This window comes from Genypterus blacodes, unplaced genomic scaffold (genome assembly GCF_046128005.1).
Source record: "Genypterus blacodes isolate CSIRO-AG114 ecotype Tasmania unplaced genomic scaffold, CSIRO-AGI_Gbla_v1 ptg000240l_1, whole genome shotgun sequence".
NCBI classification, from domain to species: Eukaryota; Metazoa; Chordata; class Actinopteri; order Ophidiiformes; family Ophidiidae; genus Genypterus; species Genypterus blacodes.
The window spans coordinates 1,203,783-1,221,117 of record NW_027467038.1 but is presented as its reverse complement, the minus strand read 5'-3'; the positions used below and the strand labels follow the sequence as shown (position 1 = coordinate 1,221,117).

Here is a 17,335-nt window from a genome sequence, read left to right as displayed (position 1 = left end):
GAACAGCTGACAACAAGCCCAGAGGAAAGGCTGTGGAGCTGAGAGTCCTGATGGCACGGCCCACTTTGGCTCCACACTCTGGATCTGCACACTCTCACCCTGTTTCCATTATGAGCCACCTGCCACCTGCCAAGCGTTTCCTCCTGCAAGAGCTTAAGATCCCGAGCAAACACAAAGCAGACATCACTACTGTGCTGCTGGCAGGGCCTTTGCTTCCATATGACTACACAGAGTCACACTACTGGGGAAGCTTCTACTACAACTACTGATTCACTGACATAAACCTCCATTTTCCACCCTTGATCTGGGTCGGGATCACAGAGACGGCATGGTTCCCCATTGCAGACATGGGTGATCCACAAAGTCTGTGATTATATTACTTCATATGAGTTTTAAGTGTGAAGCAAATAGGGATAAGGATAAGAAAGCAGGAGCTCCGCCTCTGAGGGGGTTTGTCAAATATTGACTACAAAGCTCTGTGATGGTCATCTGGACGTCTGACAGAGATAGAGAGGAGAGGGGGGGAACCAGGGGATGAGCAGGGACCTTCTAGGGACCTTTTGCTTTAGAACATGTAGGTTTCAGAGAACTACAGCCCAACCCCCCACCCCCATGGGGGAAACCTGCCTTCTGATTGATTTGCATCAACGTGGCGTTCAGGTGTCCACAGGTCGTGAACTGGTAGGGCTGGGAGGAGACGCCACAGCGCGGCGAGCCATGTGGGAGTCCTATTGAGTGAACGTCACATTTAAATGCAGTATTTATTCTAAATGCTCGTTCAGGGAGAGCTGGGATTTACATTTTGAGACAAACGGCAGGATTTCCTATGCAAACATTACAGCACTACAGCACGCATTAGGGCTATGAAGCGCACGCTGGACGCAACGCAGCATTCCCACAAACACACTGAGGGAATACAGGTGATAAATAATGCAGAGCGCCAAGATGGATTAGACTAATCTTAATGCAGCTTGTCTGAACTGATTGTCGAGAAACAGGAAGAGTGGCAGAGAGGCTTTCAGGGAAATTCAAAATGGCATTCAGCGCATTTTGGCAATGCTGTCCCTGAATAGTAAAACACTGGCAGCCAGAGACTCCAATTCTGTGTGGAATTTGTCAGAGAGGGTTTCAGACTGCTGGAGCTTGAAGGCCAAACCAAGCGTACCTTCATATCGGTGGGCCCGACACATTTGCCCCGGATTCTTTTTCCCATTCCAGATCAGATTGGAGTGTTTTGCCGCACATACATGAAGCATCTGACACAGGCTGGAAATAGGGGAAGTTAATGGAAGTCTTAATTCTGGGAGATCATCTAACTACTTCTTTCTAGCCGCTTTTGATCCGGGGCGTTTACATGCTGGGAGGCTTTTGGGACTGAGAGTTTTTTTCTGCTGGGGGGATTTGCCGGTGCAGCATTAATTATGATGGGCATTCTCACAGAGGCCGCATTAACATCACACCTCTAATCTGACTCCATTTACAGGCACCAGGGGGCGTCATTACAGGTCACGACCCTGACCAAGGCCCGTGTGTGTGTGGACAGCGAGGATTAAATCTCCCTCAGCTGTAACATCACCGTTTGATGGACTTCAACTGCAATACTTCAAACCAGAATAGGTGCTTAGACATCGCTGCTGATACTGCAGGCTCATCATGGCTCACATTTACCATAATTACATCACTTTATAGAGAATACTGTAATCTATAAAGGGCAGCTTCTTTTTATATCACGGATTGCCATTTAAAATGAAATGGGTCCACTTTATCCAGCTGATGACTCTTATGAAACACACGTCTCCCCTCAGGTTGCTTCTGGCCGGAGCGCTCAGAGTTATTTTAGCTTGTAGTAAATGTGGCCTGGGTGGATATTTGGTGTCGCTCCCGGCTGAGCCTTTCTCTCCTCGTTATGACACAGCCTCGCCTCCGTTCCTTTCTCTTTAATCGACTTAAACCAGATAAGCGGCTGTGACTCTTAATCAGCATTTCACTGGAGTGACAAATATGCTGTAGTGGTTGACGGCCTGACGTGACCTTTGACACGGTTCAGCCGGCTCTGATCCAAAAACGCCAAAGTGACATCCGATCGCTCCTTTTACACACCAGTGACTTTGAGTTTGGAGTATTTTCAGATTTTGTGTGAAGAAGCTGTAAGATAGAAACTCAACTTTAACTCTCAACGGTTAAAATAATCCAAATCCTCTCATGGGTGGAAAACACGGAAACAACAACAAGCAGTTTAGGATTAATGGCTGCATTTAAAAGTTGAAAGATTAGCATCGCCATCTGATCAATCGCTTTATTTTTGCTACCATTTATCAGTCCAACAATCTCAAAGCTCAAAAACAAAGAAACAAAAGCAAAAAGCTGAGAAACCTTTGGATCAGGATCTTCAACCATTGATGGAACTTCACCAAAATAGGAGTCCCCAGCTTGGGACGTTATGTAATCTCACACTGGCCAGCGAGGAGTCAGCAAGTGTCCTCCTATGAGCAGAATGAATGCTATGTGTAGCAGTGGATCTCTTCAGGGCACCCATGAGCAGCTCTAAATATAGCCCAGGTTGAACTCCGTTCCCTTCCAACTCTCTGTCCTAACACTCACCCAACACACACACACACACGTGCCATGTCTGTGCATTACACCATTCAAATCTTCTACATCGTGAATCGTGGTCTGTGTCCAACTCTAAGGCTACAACTCAAAACTCTCAACCCTGAGAAGAAGTACCAGGAGAGAAAAACCACCAACAACCCAAATCCCTCCTTGCTACATTCCAGCATCCCGCATGGGGCTGAGAGATAAAATATGCATGTTTGTGTGTGGGGGGGACGCAGGGAGACTGTGGACATAGGAGTGACCCCCTGGGGACGCATCCAGGGAAGAGAGGACTGTAATGGGCAGTTTTCTGGACGTGAGCCCAGGAAATGACAGAGAACAACAGAGAAACAAGCAGCCAGTTCAAGATGTGGAGACATGAAAACACAAGCAGACCAACACAGAGCGGCAATCTGACAGAAACACTTTGGACACGAGATCATTTCACTGTCAAAGGGCGGAAATAGAGGTGCGGAGGTGACGGAGCGACAGGAACAGATGTTGCAGGGCAGTTTGTAGTTTTAGGCTGAGGGCTTGCGGGGATTCTTGGGTCACAGTCAACCAAGCTCCTTTCTGTCACGTACCAGAATTTGCGCATGGAAGTCGTGATGGAGAGACCAAGCGGACAAGGGATGCGCTCCAGTTGCGACCCAAACACCTGCTCTCTTGTCACAGGGCAGAAGATAAACAGCACAAGATACACAGAGACGCAACAGAGAAGCAGCTTGGTGACCACATGGGTTTGGAGACAGGAGGATTTAATAGAGTCCTGTGAGCGGATGTGTGTGGGAAGAGAGTTTCAGAGGTTGGGTGCAGAGGAGCTGAAGGCCCTGGGCACCCATAGGACTGAGGCGGAAGGTGGGCGCAAGGAGTCCAGCAGAGGAGGAGCGGAGGGGGAAGGCCGGATTGTAGCAGGGAAGTTGAACTGTGGACTGTGGTCAAAGACAACAACAGAAATAACAACAGAAAACAATGGCTGAAGGTTTTGAAGAGGAACTTTGTGGGCTTTTTCTTGGCTGTGATCCACACTAGAGTCTCCTCCTCAAGTTCACATCAGGAGAGACTCTCAGACTTGGATGCTGTATGTTCTTCCTACAGCTTTGTTAGCAATAAACTGATTCAAGAATATTAACAAACGCTGTGATTTGCTAAGTGCGACTTGACGTTACGATTACTTTCCTGCTGTCTGTCTGCCGCGTGACGCATTAACACACCACGAGCCAAATTAGAATCTCAGTCGCCACTCTGAAGTAAATTCCCCCTGACATCATTATTCACCCACAAACACGCGGCCATAGATCATTTCAGGCCACTTGAGGTTTAAACTGTAATAAACCCGCATGTCAGAGGCAAAAAGATGGAGTTCTCTCACAGGAGGACGTGTAGCTCCCTTGAGAAATTAAACATGAATCATGTCTCACTTTCTTTAGAGAGCACAAAAAGAAGCACAAACCCCTCAGTAATGGCTGCTGTGTCTATTTTCAGTATGAAGTTACAGCATAAGACAACAATTGCAAGTATTATGCAGTAAACAGAGGCCAGAGATCAGAGAAGACGTCTGAACTCTGTCGTCACCACTGCACTGGAGCTGATCCCTAACCATCGTTTCATAGTTCCTTATTTTCTCTGCCCCTTTGCTGCGTTACCGAACAAAGAAACAGGCTATTTTAGTTTGAAACTGTCTCTTTAAGCCCACATTCCTGTGTTCCACGTTGATGTAAACGTGTTACAGACATGAAGGACAAAGCTTTCACTGCAGCTCAGCACCTACGGGTTTGTCAGTCTGGATGCTTTTAACAGCTTTGCCCATGTTCAACACGTACCACCTACTCTATACATAACAAATGACAAAGAAGAGAGCAAATACCTCAGCCAAGATCAGATTGTCCTCCAACTATGATCGTATGGTATTGAAAAAAATCCTTTAAACATTCCAGAACTGGGCTGTATGACTTCATCACTAACAGTCACAGTAACAAGGTGCTCTGATTAAATGAACAAACTCAACAATGAAAAGACAATCAAGCATGAAGAATAGAAGGAGGTTGCACCAGCGTGGATGAGTTTACTCTTCCACCGACTGTGAACACGGATGCCGCGGTGCCGGATGTGCACGAGGATGTTCTCAAACAGAGCAGCTCAAGGTCACATAGTCACTAAGCATTGATAGGATTTGTTGTGGAAACATAGGGAGAGACAATAGAGTGACTCACTACAAATGCAGAGCTGCTGTCATTACAACATAAAGGTCAACTTTGCTCAAACACTTGAAGTGAGACAACAAATTATCTGAAGAGCACATTTTTCAATTTTTTATTCTCGTTACAGAACCGCAGGCGAGACAAAATAGCAATTGTTCCAAATGTGGCTTCCCAGTGGGCTAAACCCCCTCAGATGGGACTGCTGGCTTCCACCACAACACCAAAGCTCATTACATTCTCTTCCTGTGGATCAAAGAACAGTGGAGAGCCGGAGGTAAAATTCAATCAACCGTCTGCCAATAATTGTTCAATCCACCCAGGGATTCTGTGGTCCGACTCAAGGATCCATCAGCTCCACTCCAAGCCATCAGCTGTGTCAGCAGAACAACAACAAGCGGAGAGGCTGTTGCAGAGATTCCTAATGTGCGTGCCACAGGAAGACACACAACCCTAACAAAACCATCAGCTGGAGGAAAACAACACTCAAGGCCTTTTCTGTTATTTTGTCAAAGCTTTTGGAACACATTTACTATAATCATGTGGAATCTTCATTACTTCATATGTCAAAGAGTTAATAGGAGTGCAGTGACATCGATGTGACATTTATGGTTGTTATACTTCTATCAGATCTCAAGCCCATCATATTATTGGCAGCAGTTTTGGAGTAGCAGGGCTCTGTGTAATGATTTTCTTCTTCATATCTGTCAATAGAGAAACAGTGGGCACTGGGAGAGTCTGATGGACTAAAAGGCTTGTTATTGAAAAAAATCTGAATGAGATCAATACTGCGGGGGTGTATGCTGGACTAATGGTTTGATGTGTCAGTTTACAAAGCACAATGAGCCTCTTGATTCCTCTCAATCTGGTTAGAAGAGTCGGTTTGTGGCAGGACTGGGACAATGTGAGGCAAAGGGGGACTGAGTAACACACTGAACCTACAGAGTGTTGACAGAAGTACCCTTAAAGGGGCCACTTGACCCCCAAACACTTGAGCGGGGCTGCTCGGCGACCCAAAGAGGACTTGGACTCTCTGCTCGTGCCCTGGCGGGACATAAAGCAGGTGTAGCACTGAAACAGAGCAGGATCTCTCTCTCTCTGTGTATATCAACACTTAAAGGAATGGAAACCGAACCCGACGCGGGCACAGAGCTTTCCAAACACGGCGCGAGTTAAACAGGCCCGAATGGTAAAGCCGCTAAAGGGCACGAGTACAAATTGCCTGGCTGCACTTACAATGTCACTTAAACAGACGGAGAGCTGAGACATCCTGCTTAGGGCCAAAGCCTTGAAACAAGACACCACAACCACAAGAGACGTAAGATACCATCTACAAAGTTACTAACAACAACTTCTTTGGTTCGCCGATGTCCCATTCAAGAGTGTCATGATTAGTTTGATGTTCTTGACTTGAGGATTAATGGATTCATCCTGTCCTGATCGAAACCCCATACACACGCACGGAATCAACAGGAGTCCGCCTCTTTGCTGTAAAAGTTCGCCAAGCTACTTCCTTAAATCCAAACACGACCACTTTACGCCTCCTCGGCCATCCTGTCACCCAGACGCAGAGAGGTCTGACATCTAAATGCCACAGAAATGCCACCCTACAGTTTAGCCCTTTGTTACTTTGACTCGACTTGACACTCATTTCAGAGGAACTCAGATTAATAATTGATGGCAAAGTTATTATACTATTATAAAGAGGGACCTTTCTCACTTTGAAGAGCTGCAGTACATGTAACCAATCACCTTCATCTTGATAAGGTAGCCATTACTTATTTATAAAGCTAAGGGTTTAGGATGGAGGAAGCAGGAGTGGCTCCTTTTCTAACAGTGCAGTCGATGTGCTGCTGTTTGAGTGCTTCAGTGCGGGACAAGAAACGCATGACGTCTCCTTCGGGATGAAGGCGGAAGCGCTGGGATTCACCGCCGTGCTGGGCGCTGAGGCGCACTAATCTCTCTCTCTGACATCCTTCTGGCCACGTTTTCATTTTTTTCCCGTCTTAAAAACGAGGAATGCAATGTGGCCGGACAAAGAAACGAAACGTGAAAGCCGAGGAGCCGAGGAGACGATAATGTCACATGTTTCACTGTCAATACACCAACACCTTGGACTGACTCATTATGGAGACTGTGCGAGCAAATATTAGACGCCTCAGAGCCTGAGCACTCTGTGAGTCTCTCACCTCTATGATAGGAGATCAAACAGAAGAGTGGGCGTTGCACTGCTGGCAGCCGAGATGGGAGAAGATGGATTAACATGTCGACATGGCCTGATATGCCTCCACCTATATGCAAAAACAGGCCTGTGATGAGGAAACCTACAGCCGTGCAGGAGTGTGTGACGGTATGAAGCCTGTTATGTTCATCAGCAGAATGTGAATCGATTCCTCACGGACGTCAGCGTTTCTAAAACTCTTAAAGGAAGAGCCTCCGCGTGCTTGAGATCAAAAGCCTTTGTAGCAAAGTGTTTGTCCTTCACACTCCAACAGGGAGACTGCGTTCTGTCAGGTGTAGGAAGAAAGCCACTCAGCCGCTCATAACAATGTGTTCATCGAGTCCACATGCGTTTGAGACGAAACCCTGAAAGCTTTTAGCGCATCTGTGTGTGTCCACTGTGTGTGCACTACATTCTGGTGTCTGCTGGGGTGGACGCACCACAACCCCGTGCTGGACCTCAGGGTTTGTGGTGGAGCCAACCGTAAATCTGATTACACACACAGAGGCAATTTAGAGCTTCCACTCCACGTAACCTCCATGTGTTTGGACCCCGTGCTCCGGCGTCCATTCTCCCACTGGGAAGACGTTATCGAGCAATCGCGGGAAGGCAACGAAATGCGTCCCTGCCTTTAATGAAGCCAGGGAGCAACAGAGCATCAACCAACATCAGCACTTTTCCCCCTCTTGTGTTACATGTATGGCAATCAGCCTGGCACACATGCAGTGTGGATGCAGGTGTGTCCAGGTGGACGCATGGACACCAAAGAACAGATTAAGTGGGAACATGTTTTCCTCTCCTGTGTGCATCTCGCAGACTTCACAAGTGTCTCTGAACAGGTGTGCAGACAGGCCAGCATGAAGGTAGCGAATGTGAGTGTGAATGTGTGTTACATTACATTACGATCATTTTGGCAGACGCTTTTGTCCAAAGCGACTTACATTACATTACACTACCACCCTTCGCAGAGGGGGGAACAATTGAGGGTTCGGTGCCTTGCTCAGGGGCACCTCGGCAGGGACTCGAACCGGCGACCCTCCGGTTCCTAAGCGGAAGATCTACCCACTGAGCTACTGCCTCCCTGTTACAGGAGCAAAGCTGTGAGACTGTAAATGAAACCAGAAATACTGCAACACTCACATTGTCACATTTGTGTGGCTGACTTGTGTCAAATATTTGCAGTGCGAACCGTGCTCTCTCTCTCTCTCTCTCTCTCTCTTTCTCTCTCTCTCTCCCTCTCTCTCTCTCTCTCTCTCACTCAGAGTAGAAATCTGAGAGAGGAGCCGACATCCAGCTGCATGAACTCACACGCGTGCTGAAACTACATTAAAGTATCCATGTCCCAGTGACGCAACAGTTTGACCTCATGTGCGCTGCTACCTGGGCACTCAGCAACAGGATGAGATTTTGGCAAGACCTTCAGTTTCCACATTAGATGAGGAAACTGCCAGGCTTGATGCTTGCTTTTGCTCAAATTGTCAGGTTGATAGGAAATCCACCTTCAGCCATGTTGGTGATTCAGAGGTATTCCTGACCCCCCCCCCCCCCCCCTCCTGTCTGGATCACTTTCTCTCTCCTTTCACTCCTTTGTTCCCATCCTGCATAGTAAACACCCAACACCCTCCTCTTATTCCCTCATTTCCAGCGTGTGAGCAAACAAAGAGGACTATTTTTAAGGCTTCCTCCCGCCTGTCGGAGGGTCGGTGTCATTTGGAAAAGTGGTTCTCAAGCAACCAAAACGTGTACGATGTTATTCTGATTCCCATCCTGTCACATCAGCTGCACCACTACAATACAACAATACTGTAAAGCTGCCATGTCTGAACACGGCGTTAAGGTAAGAAGACCACAACAAGGACATGACAGAGAGGTTACAGCACTGTGATAATGCACACACACACACATACACACACACACACACAAGCACACAAGTGTCATGAGGTGTGAATGAGTCAAGGCCTGAAGCAGCTCACACTCATGTCCATGGATGTCTGTCAAGTTTGGTTTTTACCTTGGCACTGGAATCCTTGTTTTCCAAATCCCCTGTAAAATAAGAAAAGCAAGAAATTAATCTCTCTCAACATCACACATCCAACAATCCATACAGCCATCCTTTCATCCATTCATCATCCATCCTTTCATTCCAGGGTTAAAGCAAAGCACAAGCAACTCTGCAAAAGCACTCCTGAGCTAAATAAACAATCACTCATTTCTTGCTGCTGATAATTGAAGGCTTGATGGCTCATATGTATCAGATATTCAAGTAAACAACTTTTGAAATTAATACCAATGTATTCAGTTTGACGGTGCAATTTAAACAAGACTAGAATGCCAACATTTAAAGTCTCTCTTCTCTTATTCATAAGATAGTCCAACAAGTTATTTCCTTTGGCCATTAGTCTTTCCAGGGCGTGCTGATCTCGTGCCTGGCGAGCAGAACCGAGTGCTGGTGTTGGGACGCCACAGGCCAGGCTGTAAACATTCCTTAAGATAGTAAGCCACTAGCAATAAATGAGCCGAGATCCGAGCTGTAAACGTGGGTGGGTCTCCCTCAGGTCGTCTACCGGTTCAGTCCTATTACCATCATGTCTGTACATCTGAGTCCATACTGGGCTGGAAACACCTCACAGGGAGAAACCACAGTATGTCTCTAAGGTTGAGAGCTAAATTAAAGACTAAAGTGAAGTCTGACACCGTGTGAGCAGTACAAAAGAACTTTGAAGGTATTCCAATATGAGAGGACATGCAGATAGGGACTGTGCTTTGACGTTTGATGACATTTCATGAGGCTGTGGGTAGAAAGCTTTAGTTTGAACAAGTGAATTACAAATCGATCGGTTCCACCTCTGTGTTCAAAACATATATGAATATATTAATGTATATATGAACTAATGAAATGCTAAGACACTCCAACAGGAAGTGATCTAACTGCTTAATAACTGGCAACAACGCACCAGATTCAAGGTTCAGATTCAAAAGCTTGGTTCTGTGTCCAGGCGGGTTGGACCGGGACACAGATTTTGTCGGAACTACGGGTTCGGATTCAAAACATTTTGGTCGGTTTGAAATCATCAGGCTTGATTCAACCAGAAACCAAACCCACATCCCTCACACCACCACACACACACACACAGCTCTGTTTGAGATGCCAAACCCACTGTCACGACATCACAGGATACTTTTGTGTGTGGGGTGCAAGTTTGAGCTCTAAAGGTCGATGAGTGGAGTTTTAACATTTGCAGTCTTGCCGACCCCTGTGACGTCACGGGGGTCTTTGCACAACAACAACAGCCTTTATTCACACACGCTTTGAATTTGGTGTGTAATAATGGTGTAGTTCCCCTTTAATTTCACCACCTGTCACAATAAGACCACCAACAAAGTAATTGTTGTACATTTTTGCACTTCTACACAATTCTAGACCGCACTAACATCACTCTAAACCACAACAACAACAACAACCAAACCACTCCCATATGGGGCTGTAGGGCGAAATGTCATCAAACTATGTCGGCGGTGTAACGCTGTCAGACTTTACGCATCACTCCAGTTGTTTTAAAACTGTTTAGATTGACGTGCATGGAGCTGCGGGGGCCAGAAGGGGAAAGTTAATGCCCGAAGTTGTGTAACATCACCGAGTAGATGAAGTTCTCCAGCGTGCAACAGGCAGACGGGCAGACAGGCAGACAGGCAGGCAGGCAGGCAGGCAGGCAGGGGGTGGCTGCTGAAGGCGGAACACTTACCAGATGAAGTCGGTGCAGTGGCTGCAGAAAGTCGGCTGCCTGAAGAACCTGGCTATGAATTTGTGGTCCTTGATTTCGTGGACGTTTTTCTGCCTCAGCGCACCTTTACGCGCAAACCTGTTCGCCACGTCCCCGGTGGACGGCTCGTTTAGACTTACAACGTCAGCCATGGCGCCCCCTTAAGAAAGCAAAGCAGCCTGTTCGATATGTGGATGTGTTCAGCCCGTGGAGCCGCGCTCGGAGGAGGTCTTCTTTGGAGACTCTGGAGCTCTGACTGACGACTCCGCGCCGGATTCTGCCACGGCTCCGCTGACAACTCTGCGCCCCGCCAAGCTAGCTGTAGTGAACCCACCGCGCTTCCGGTCAGACTTTCAGAATAAAACCCGGCTCTTCGGGGAAAGGTTGGGTTTTGCCAGTTTGTCCGGATTTGTATTATCTTAAGTTGAACAAAAATCCAAATTGACCACTTTACATTGCAAGAAGGGGGGTTATTTTTTGCGAAATTCTTCACTGTAATACATTTGGAAAAACTGTGTCAAACTCAAACATACCTGCTTTCAAATCATAGCTACAACCCCATTGAGCTGCCAAACAACATCAACCAAGCGATCCCCAAACACCTTTTAGACATTACCTGTGAACAGGTCCAACTTTTTCCCTCGAAATGTTGTAAATTGATCCGCCCTTTGATTTTTTTATTTTGAAAGACAACTTCCTAATCTTAGTAGCGTGTGTATCTTTGTGTGACTTGATGCTGTTGCGCTCCTCTTCCTCCTTTCACTTTGGCTGATGTCACACTACAGGATCCAACAGGCTGTGCAGGGAGGTGGCCCAGTCCCACTGCAGGAATTCAGGGAATTTGTGTTAGTGGCGCCATCGTGTGGAATTATCGACAATTGCATCTCTTTACCTGATGGTTCCCTCTCTGGCTGGATGCCCAGCAAGGTAAAAGCTTGAGGAAGACCCCTGTTTCAACATGACTAAGAGTTTGGTGTTTTGGTGTGAAAGAACCTTGACCTCAACACCTTCCAGATGAGATGGAATACAAATCACCAAGCTGGGTCTTGTCACCCATCCTCAAGGGCCAACCTGTTGCCCTTATGTCACCAAATCTCCGCAGCCCTGTTCCAAAATCCAGAGCAGTGGAGACTGGAGATGAACTCAAGCAACGTTAATATCTGTGGATTTGAAATGAGATATTCACAAGTGACATTTGAGTGAGTTGATATTTAAGTGTCCACATATCTTTTGCCTCTCCACACTGAATTGTATCTACAGGCACATAACTCATATTCAACCCAAATGCCAGATTGAACCGGGTCATACTGAGGTCACAACAAGCCACATTTTGGCTGTCATTTATATTTTTAAGGGGGATTAATGTCAAATATCGGGGTGACTTTGCCTTCTGCCCCCTGGTTATAAGACTCTGACTCAGATCCCGACACTACACACTGATTCTCTACAACATGGGTGTGTGACATGGGTGTGTGCAGTGGCTCAGTGGGTAGTGCTTCCGCTTGGGAACCAGAGGGTCGCCGGTTTGAGCCCCTGCCGAGGTGCCCCTGAGCAAGGCACCGAACCCTCAATTGCTCCCCCCCTCTGCGAAGGGTGATAATGTAATGTAAGTCGCTTTGGATAAAAGCGTCTGCCAAATGATCGTAATGTAATGTAAATGTAATGACAGGCTAAGTTACATCATATCTATTACTTTGATCCTCTGTGTATTGTATGCCCAACCACTGATGCTCTCAAAGAGCCATTTTCCTCACGCTGTGGGACGATTCAGAAGCTGTTTCATCCTGCTCACTATTTCTCAGGTGTCTCCAAAATGAACAAATCCTCTCAGTTCACTGACCAGCAGAGCAGACTAACCTTCTCCATCGCTGCTATGTGAAAGGCAAATATTTGCAAAAGTAAATCAGGTTAAATGAAGCAGGTCTGTTCTACTGTTGAGAGCGTTTCAGATTTTCAACTGTGGTTCATTTAAATTTTAAAACCTCCATCTCATAAAGAGAATCAGAGCGTTGGAGCCTGTTTCACTCAAAGAGACTGTAGACCTCCATGCAGCCATTAAGGATTCAAGACAAGTCAGGCATGATTTATTTAGGGAGACATGAGCTGAGCCAAAGTGCTGAACAAACTGAGTAAAACATTTAAACAGTTAAGAGAAGAGAAGAACTTTAGAATACCACACTCTGTGCATGTGTGTGCGTGCATCTGTGTGTGTGTATGTGTTTGTGCATGTGTGTGTGCGAATATGTGAGTGTGTGTATGTGTGTATGCGCGTGTGTGTATGCGTGTGTGTGTGCGTGAGTGAGTGAGTGTGTCTGCGTGTGTGTGTCTGCGTGCATGCGTGTGTGCATGCGATTATGTGAGTGTGTGTGTGAGTGCGTGTGTGCATGCAAGTGTGCGTGCGTGTGTGCGTGTGTGTGCGTGTGTGTGTGTGTGTGTTTGCAGAGTCTCATTACTTGTGTGTCTCTCCGAATCAAGGTTATGTTTCAGCTCTGGGTAAATATGTGAGAGTTACAACCTTTGTGCTTGATCAATCCCAGCTGACAGTGGACTGTGATTGGAGCAGATTATCAGGGGTTCGTTTCCCAGCAGCCCTTATGTTGGCCCCCCTCTCCCCCACACACAGGAGACACAGTGGACTCTTAACTCCCAAGAAGATGGCTCTGACTTTGGCTCTGCTGCTCCTCAGCCAAGTGGCTTTACACTCAGCTGTACCGACCAAAAAAGGTAAAGAGGAGCAGGAAGTTGGCTTTCAATGTCCTGCAGCGCTTCCTGTTTTATCTGCTATCAGCGACTGCTCTTTATCTGCTCTCACCTGAATGTTATCGATGGTCTAACCATTGTAATCCATTTCTACCTAAGAGAATGTGAGGTTTAACCGCATTTATGGTAGGAAATCAATCAGCAATTTATGATGTAATGCAAAGTATAAATGTAAAATATGGAAATGTGTAGATGTGATGTGTGTTAACTGTAGTGTGTTCCTGTGTGATTCCAGTACACACAAACCTCAGATTTGCCACTTGTACCATGTATTTGCATTGAATGTCTTGAACAACGACATTGATGGCGTGAATCTCGTCCCTCTTGTCTTTCATCTGCAACCAGTTTGTGGCCGCCCGTCTGTCAGGGACGGCATTGACGAGTCCACCCTGAAACGGGTGTATGAGGCGGGGGAGGAGTTGATCGTCGCATGTGAGCGGGGCTACACGCCGTCAACAGCCACGCCCCGTCGGATGTCCTGCAGCGCCGCGGGAGAATGGACGCAGTCGGACCTGGCGTGTACCCGTGAGTTTCAACTGGAGTGTATGGGTCACTTTACATTAACGCTCACACTGAATAACACACACACACACACACACACGCGCACACACACACACACACACACACACACACACACACACACACACACACACACACACACACACACACACACACACACACACACACACACACAGCAGCTCTAAGGGATGCATCCCCTCCATTTGCCCTGTGCTGCAGCGCCACTCTGTGGACAGTCAAGGTTATGGTCTTTGTTTCAGGTAACCTGGAACTCCTCTTAATTGTTTCCTTTTTTGTGGTGATTTTTTAATATTTTAGACACATCAAAAAATGTTTACAATGCAAATCTACATTTGAAATTTCAACTACACAATATTGAGGATCAGTGGTTTCAGTTTTCAGGTTAAGATTGAGTTTTTCCAATCGTTCACCAAAGCATCTGTAACAACAACAACATTCATTTTTGTTTGGTTTGACTGATCATTGACTTTTAGTGTGTTGTAACACAGCACAAACAATCATACGGTGGTATCTCAGTGTTTCAGGTCTGTGCATATCTTATCTGTTCTGTAGCGAAGATGTGTCAGATCCCCAGACCTCTGCAGCCACTGGCAAGGGGGAAGACAGAGGCCCCGTTCAAGAGTGTGCTTAACTACACGTGTGATGACGGGTAAGAGTGAGTGAATGGAGGTGAAACAAGTGTGAATACGGAGCGTTTCACTGATCGATGTGTCTCCTCCTTAGGTATCTCATGATCGGAGCCAATGAGAGCAGGTGTTTGCATGATGGCAGCTGGAGTCACCCTCCGCCTCTCTGCAAAGGTACAGCAGGAACACACCACAAGATGGTGATGGTCTCATTCAGCAGAGAGTGAAAACACACAGGAACCAGCGACAGGCGTGACAAACTCTGATCCGTGTTCTAATCTAGTTAGGAAGTCTGACGAGCTCTTTGTTTTTCTCTTTTTGCTGCTTATGCAATGGTGTCGTGTTTGTCACTGCAGTGCTGTACTCAGAAAGTTTGTCAAGCTGATTCCTGGAAACCTTAGTGCTCCATTACTCACATTACAGTTATATTTGTATTATGTTTAATTAAATCTTGTGAAAATTTAAAAATCCCTTATTTGTAAAATAACTGTAGAATTAAATGAAGAATTCTTTTTATGGCATTTTTAAAAATCTATTTCTGTAGTTTATTGTGAGATAGTCTTTTACATTTTCAAAAAGGTTATAGACAGAAACGTTTTAAATGCTGTAAAATGTTCTATACATTTTTATGATTGAAGGTGAAAATCAAGAACTTTCTGGAACACATTTAGAAGGGTTTTTTTCCTACAACCAAGATTCGAGAAAGAAGCAGGAAACTAGCACAAAATGTTGTGAATTTCTTTATAGTAAACTTTTTTTACGGCGCAGCAAACGAAAGCCAAATTAGATGAAAACAAGTTGAGTTGAGGACATCAGTGGTAGAATAGAAGGTGATCAGTATGAAACATTTTCCCTCTGCACAGTTGTAAATTGCCCGCTGCCCAAACCACCACGAGATGGCAGAATCGTCCATGACAACCCCGTGACTGCAACCGCCACCAGGTATGGGCAAGGCTGGACGTATGAGTGTAACCCCCCTAAAGCACCCAGCTATGAGAGGGGGTCCTGCAGGGCCGATGGAAGTGTGAGCCAGCCTCCAGTGTGTCAAGGTATGAAGATTGTTGCATTGCACATATTCACTGTTTGGGCCTGAAAAGCTTTGGCACATTTAAACCGACTCGTCTGCAGTCACAAACGTTTCCCATTTCGACCATCTGAAGTGCAAACTGCAAATAAAACTTGCTGACCCCTTTCCGACCCGCCCCTCCCCTCCTGCAGAGGTGAGCTGTCCCATCCCGGGACCTTTACGGGACGGCTTCATCACCTTCGCTGTGATGAGGGAACACGGCTATAAGGAGACGGTGAGGTACGGCTGCAATGAGCACTACATACTGGACGGTGGAGCTGAAATACTGTGCCAGAACACAGGGAACTGGTCTGCCAAGCCAGTGTGCAGGGGTGAGTCATGGAGAACAAGCACTGAGGCACTGAGAACAAATAAGCGGTTATGCACTTATGCCAGACTTCTGCTTTGTGGGATTTGGTTCACTCCTCAGACTTGGTTTCGGTTTTGATTCCCTATAATTTCAACGGCCTGTAGACCACAGTGAGCCCGGGTGGCTGTAGCGCTGAGGAAGGACAAACATGCTCTTCTTCTTGTGTTTCCACCCAGCTCCCTGTTCAGTGGGCATCAAAAGAGGTCGTATCATCTACAACAGCAACAAGATCTGGATCCAGAACCTGAAACCGAACAGAGTCCTGCATGGAGAAGAGGTCACCTTCTACTGTCTGAACAAAGCTGAGAAGTGTGGCTATCCTGTAGTCAGCACCTGTAATGATGGAACCCTCACTATCCCAGAATGCTTTCAGGGTGAGGCACCATCACCTTTCATATGAACCCAGTTTAGCTCCTCCGGTTCATAGTCAAGACCTCCTTGAAGACAATATTTCACTGAAAAATGTCTTTGTCTACATGCAACTATGCTAAATTTCCTGAAATCCTCCTTACTTCCTAATAGGAATCCATAAACTGAATGCTATCATGTCTCTGTAGTGCCTCCTACTGATGGAGTCTGATCTTATGTGAGCTTTATAGTTGTAGCACAGATACATGACGCAGTATAGTGTGCATGTTCTGATTGCTTTAAAAACAGGAAGTTCTGTTCGGGAAGTTTTCAAATTCCTGTAAAAAGGACTACAAGGTTTCAGTGCAGATGCTTCATATACTCTTGTGTCGTCATCTCAATCCTTTTTCAGAGCCGGGCAAGATAGAGTACACCTTAAGGTCCAAATCCCTTCCATCAGAAATCTCCATGTGCGCTGCCGTTTCCCCTGCAAGCTCCACGAGATCCACACCGCAAGCTGCAGCGCTGCATTGAGTATTGGATTTGCGCTGACAGGATATGAGCAAGTGCATCATGCATAAAGTCACAGTCACATTAAGGATGTCATTTTTCTCTGCCTTAATAAAGTGAAGTCTTCAACTCCTTTATTCTTTTTGAGCCTCATTTTAAATGTATGGATTTATGGCCCCAATCATGCAACAAATGTTATGGTTCCATCATCCATCATCTGTGCTGCCATGTTTGATTGATCGCGGAAATAATTTTGTCAATGAAGCAATCAGAAAAATATGATAGAATTTAATTATTGCAAAACAGAAAAAAGACCAAGGCAGAGATTATTAGTTGTATT

General features: G+C 46.2%; 2 protein-coding genes across 3 annotated transcripts in view; one reads left to right on the top strand and one right to left on the bottom strand.

Moving 5' to 3' along the window:
• The window catches only part of prkcaa (protein kinase C, alpha, a), a 103,238-nt gene extending 92,139 nt beyond the window's left edge, over nt 1–11,099 (bottom strand). For both annotated transcript variants that reach the window (XM_076171187.1, XM_076171188.1), the window contains exons 1-2: nt 10,758–11,099; nt 9,026–9,057 (exon numbers count right to left, since the gene is read on the bottom strand). In XM_076171187.1, the coding sequence (XP_076027302.1) occupies nt 9,026–9,057; nt 10,758–10,927 (202 nt within the window). In that variant the 5' untranslated portion in view covers nt 10,928–11,099. The remainder of the gene's footprint in view (nt 1–9,025; nt 9,058–10,757) is intronic.
• A 2,226-nt stretch (nt 11,100–13,325) lies between these two features.
• On the top strand, nt 13,326–17,128 carry LOC143016707 (beta-2-glycoprotein 1-like). Its single transcript, XM_076171167.1, has 8 exons — nt 13,326–13,499; nt 13,881–14,060; nt 14,628–14,724; nt 14,799–14,875; nt 15,565–15,750; nt 15,920–16,099; nt 16,314–16,511; nt 16,898–17,128. The coding sequence occupies exons 1-8, from the start codon at nt 13,370–13,372 to the stop codon at nt 17,017–17,019; spliced, it is 1,170 nt and encodes a 389-aa protein (XP_076027282.1). The 5' UTR covers nt 13,326–13,369; the 3' UTR covers nt 17,020–17,128.
• Nucleotides 17,129–17,335: the final 207 nt, after the last annotated feature.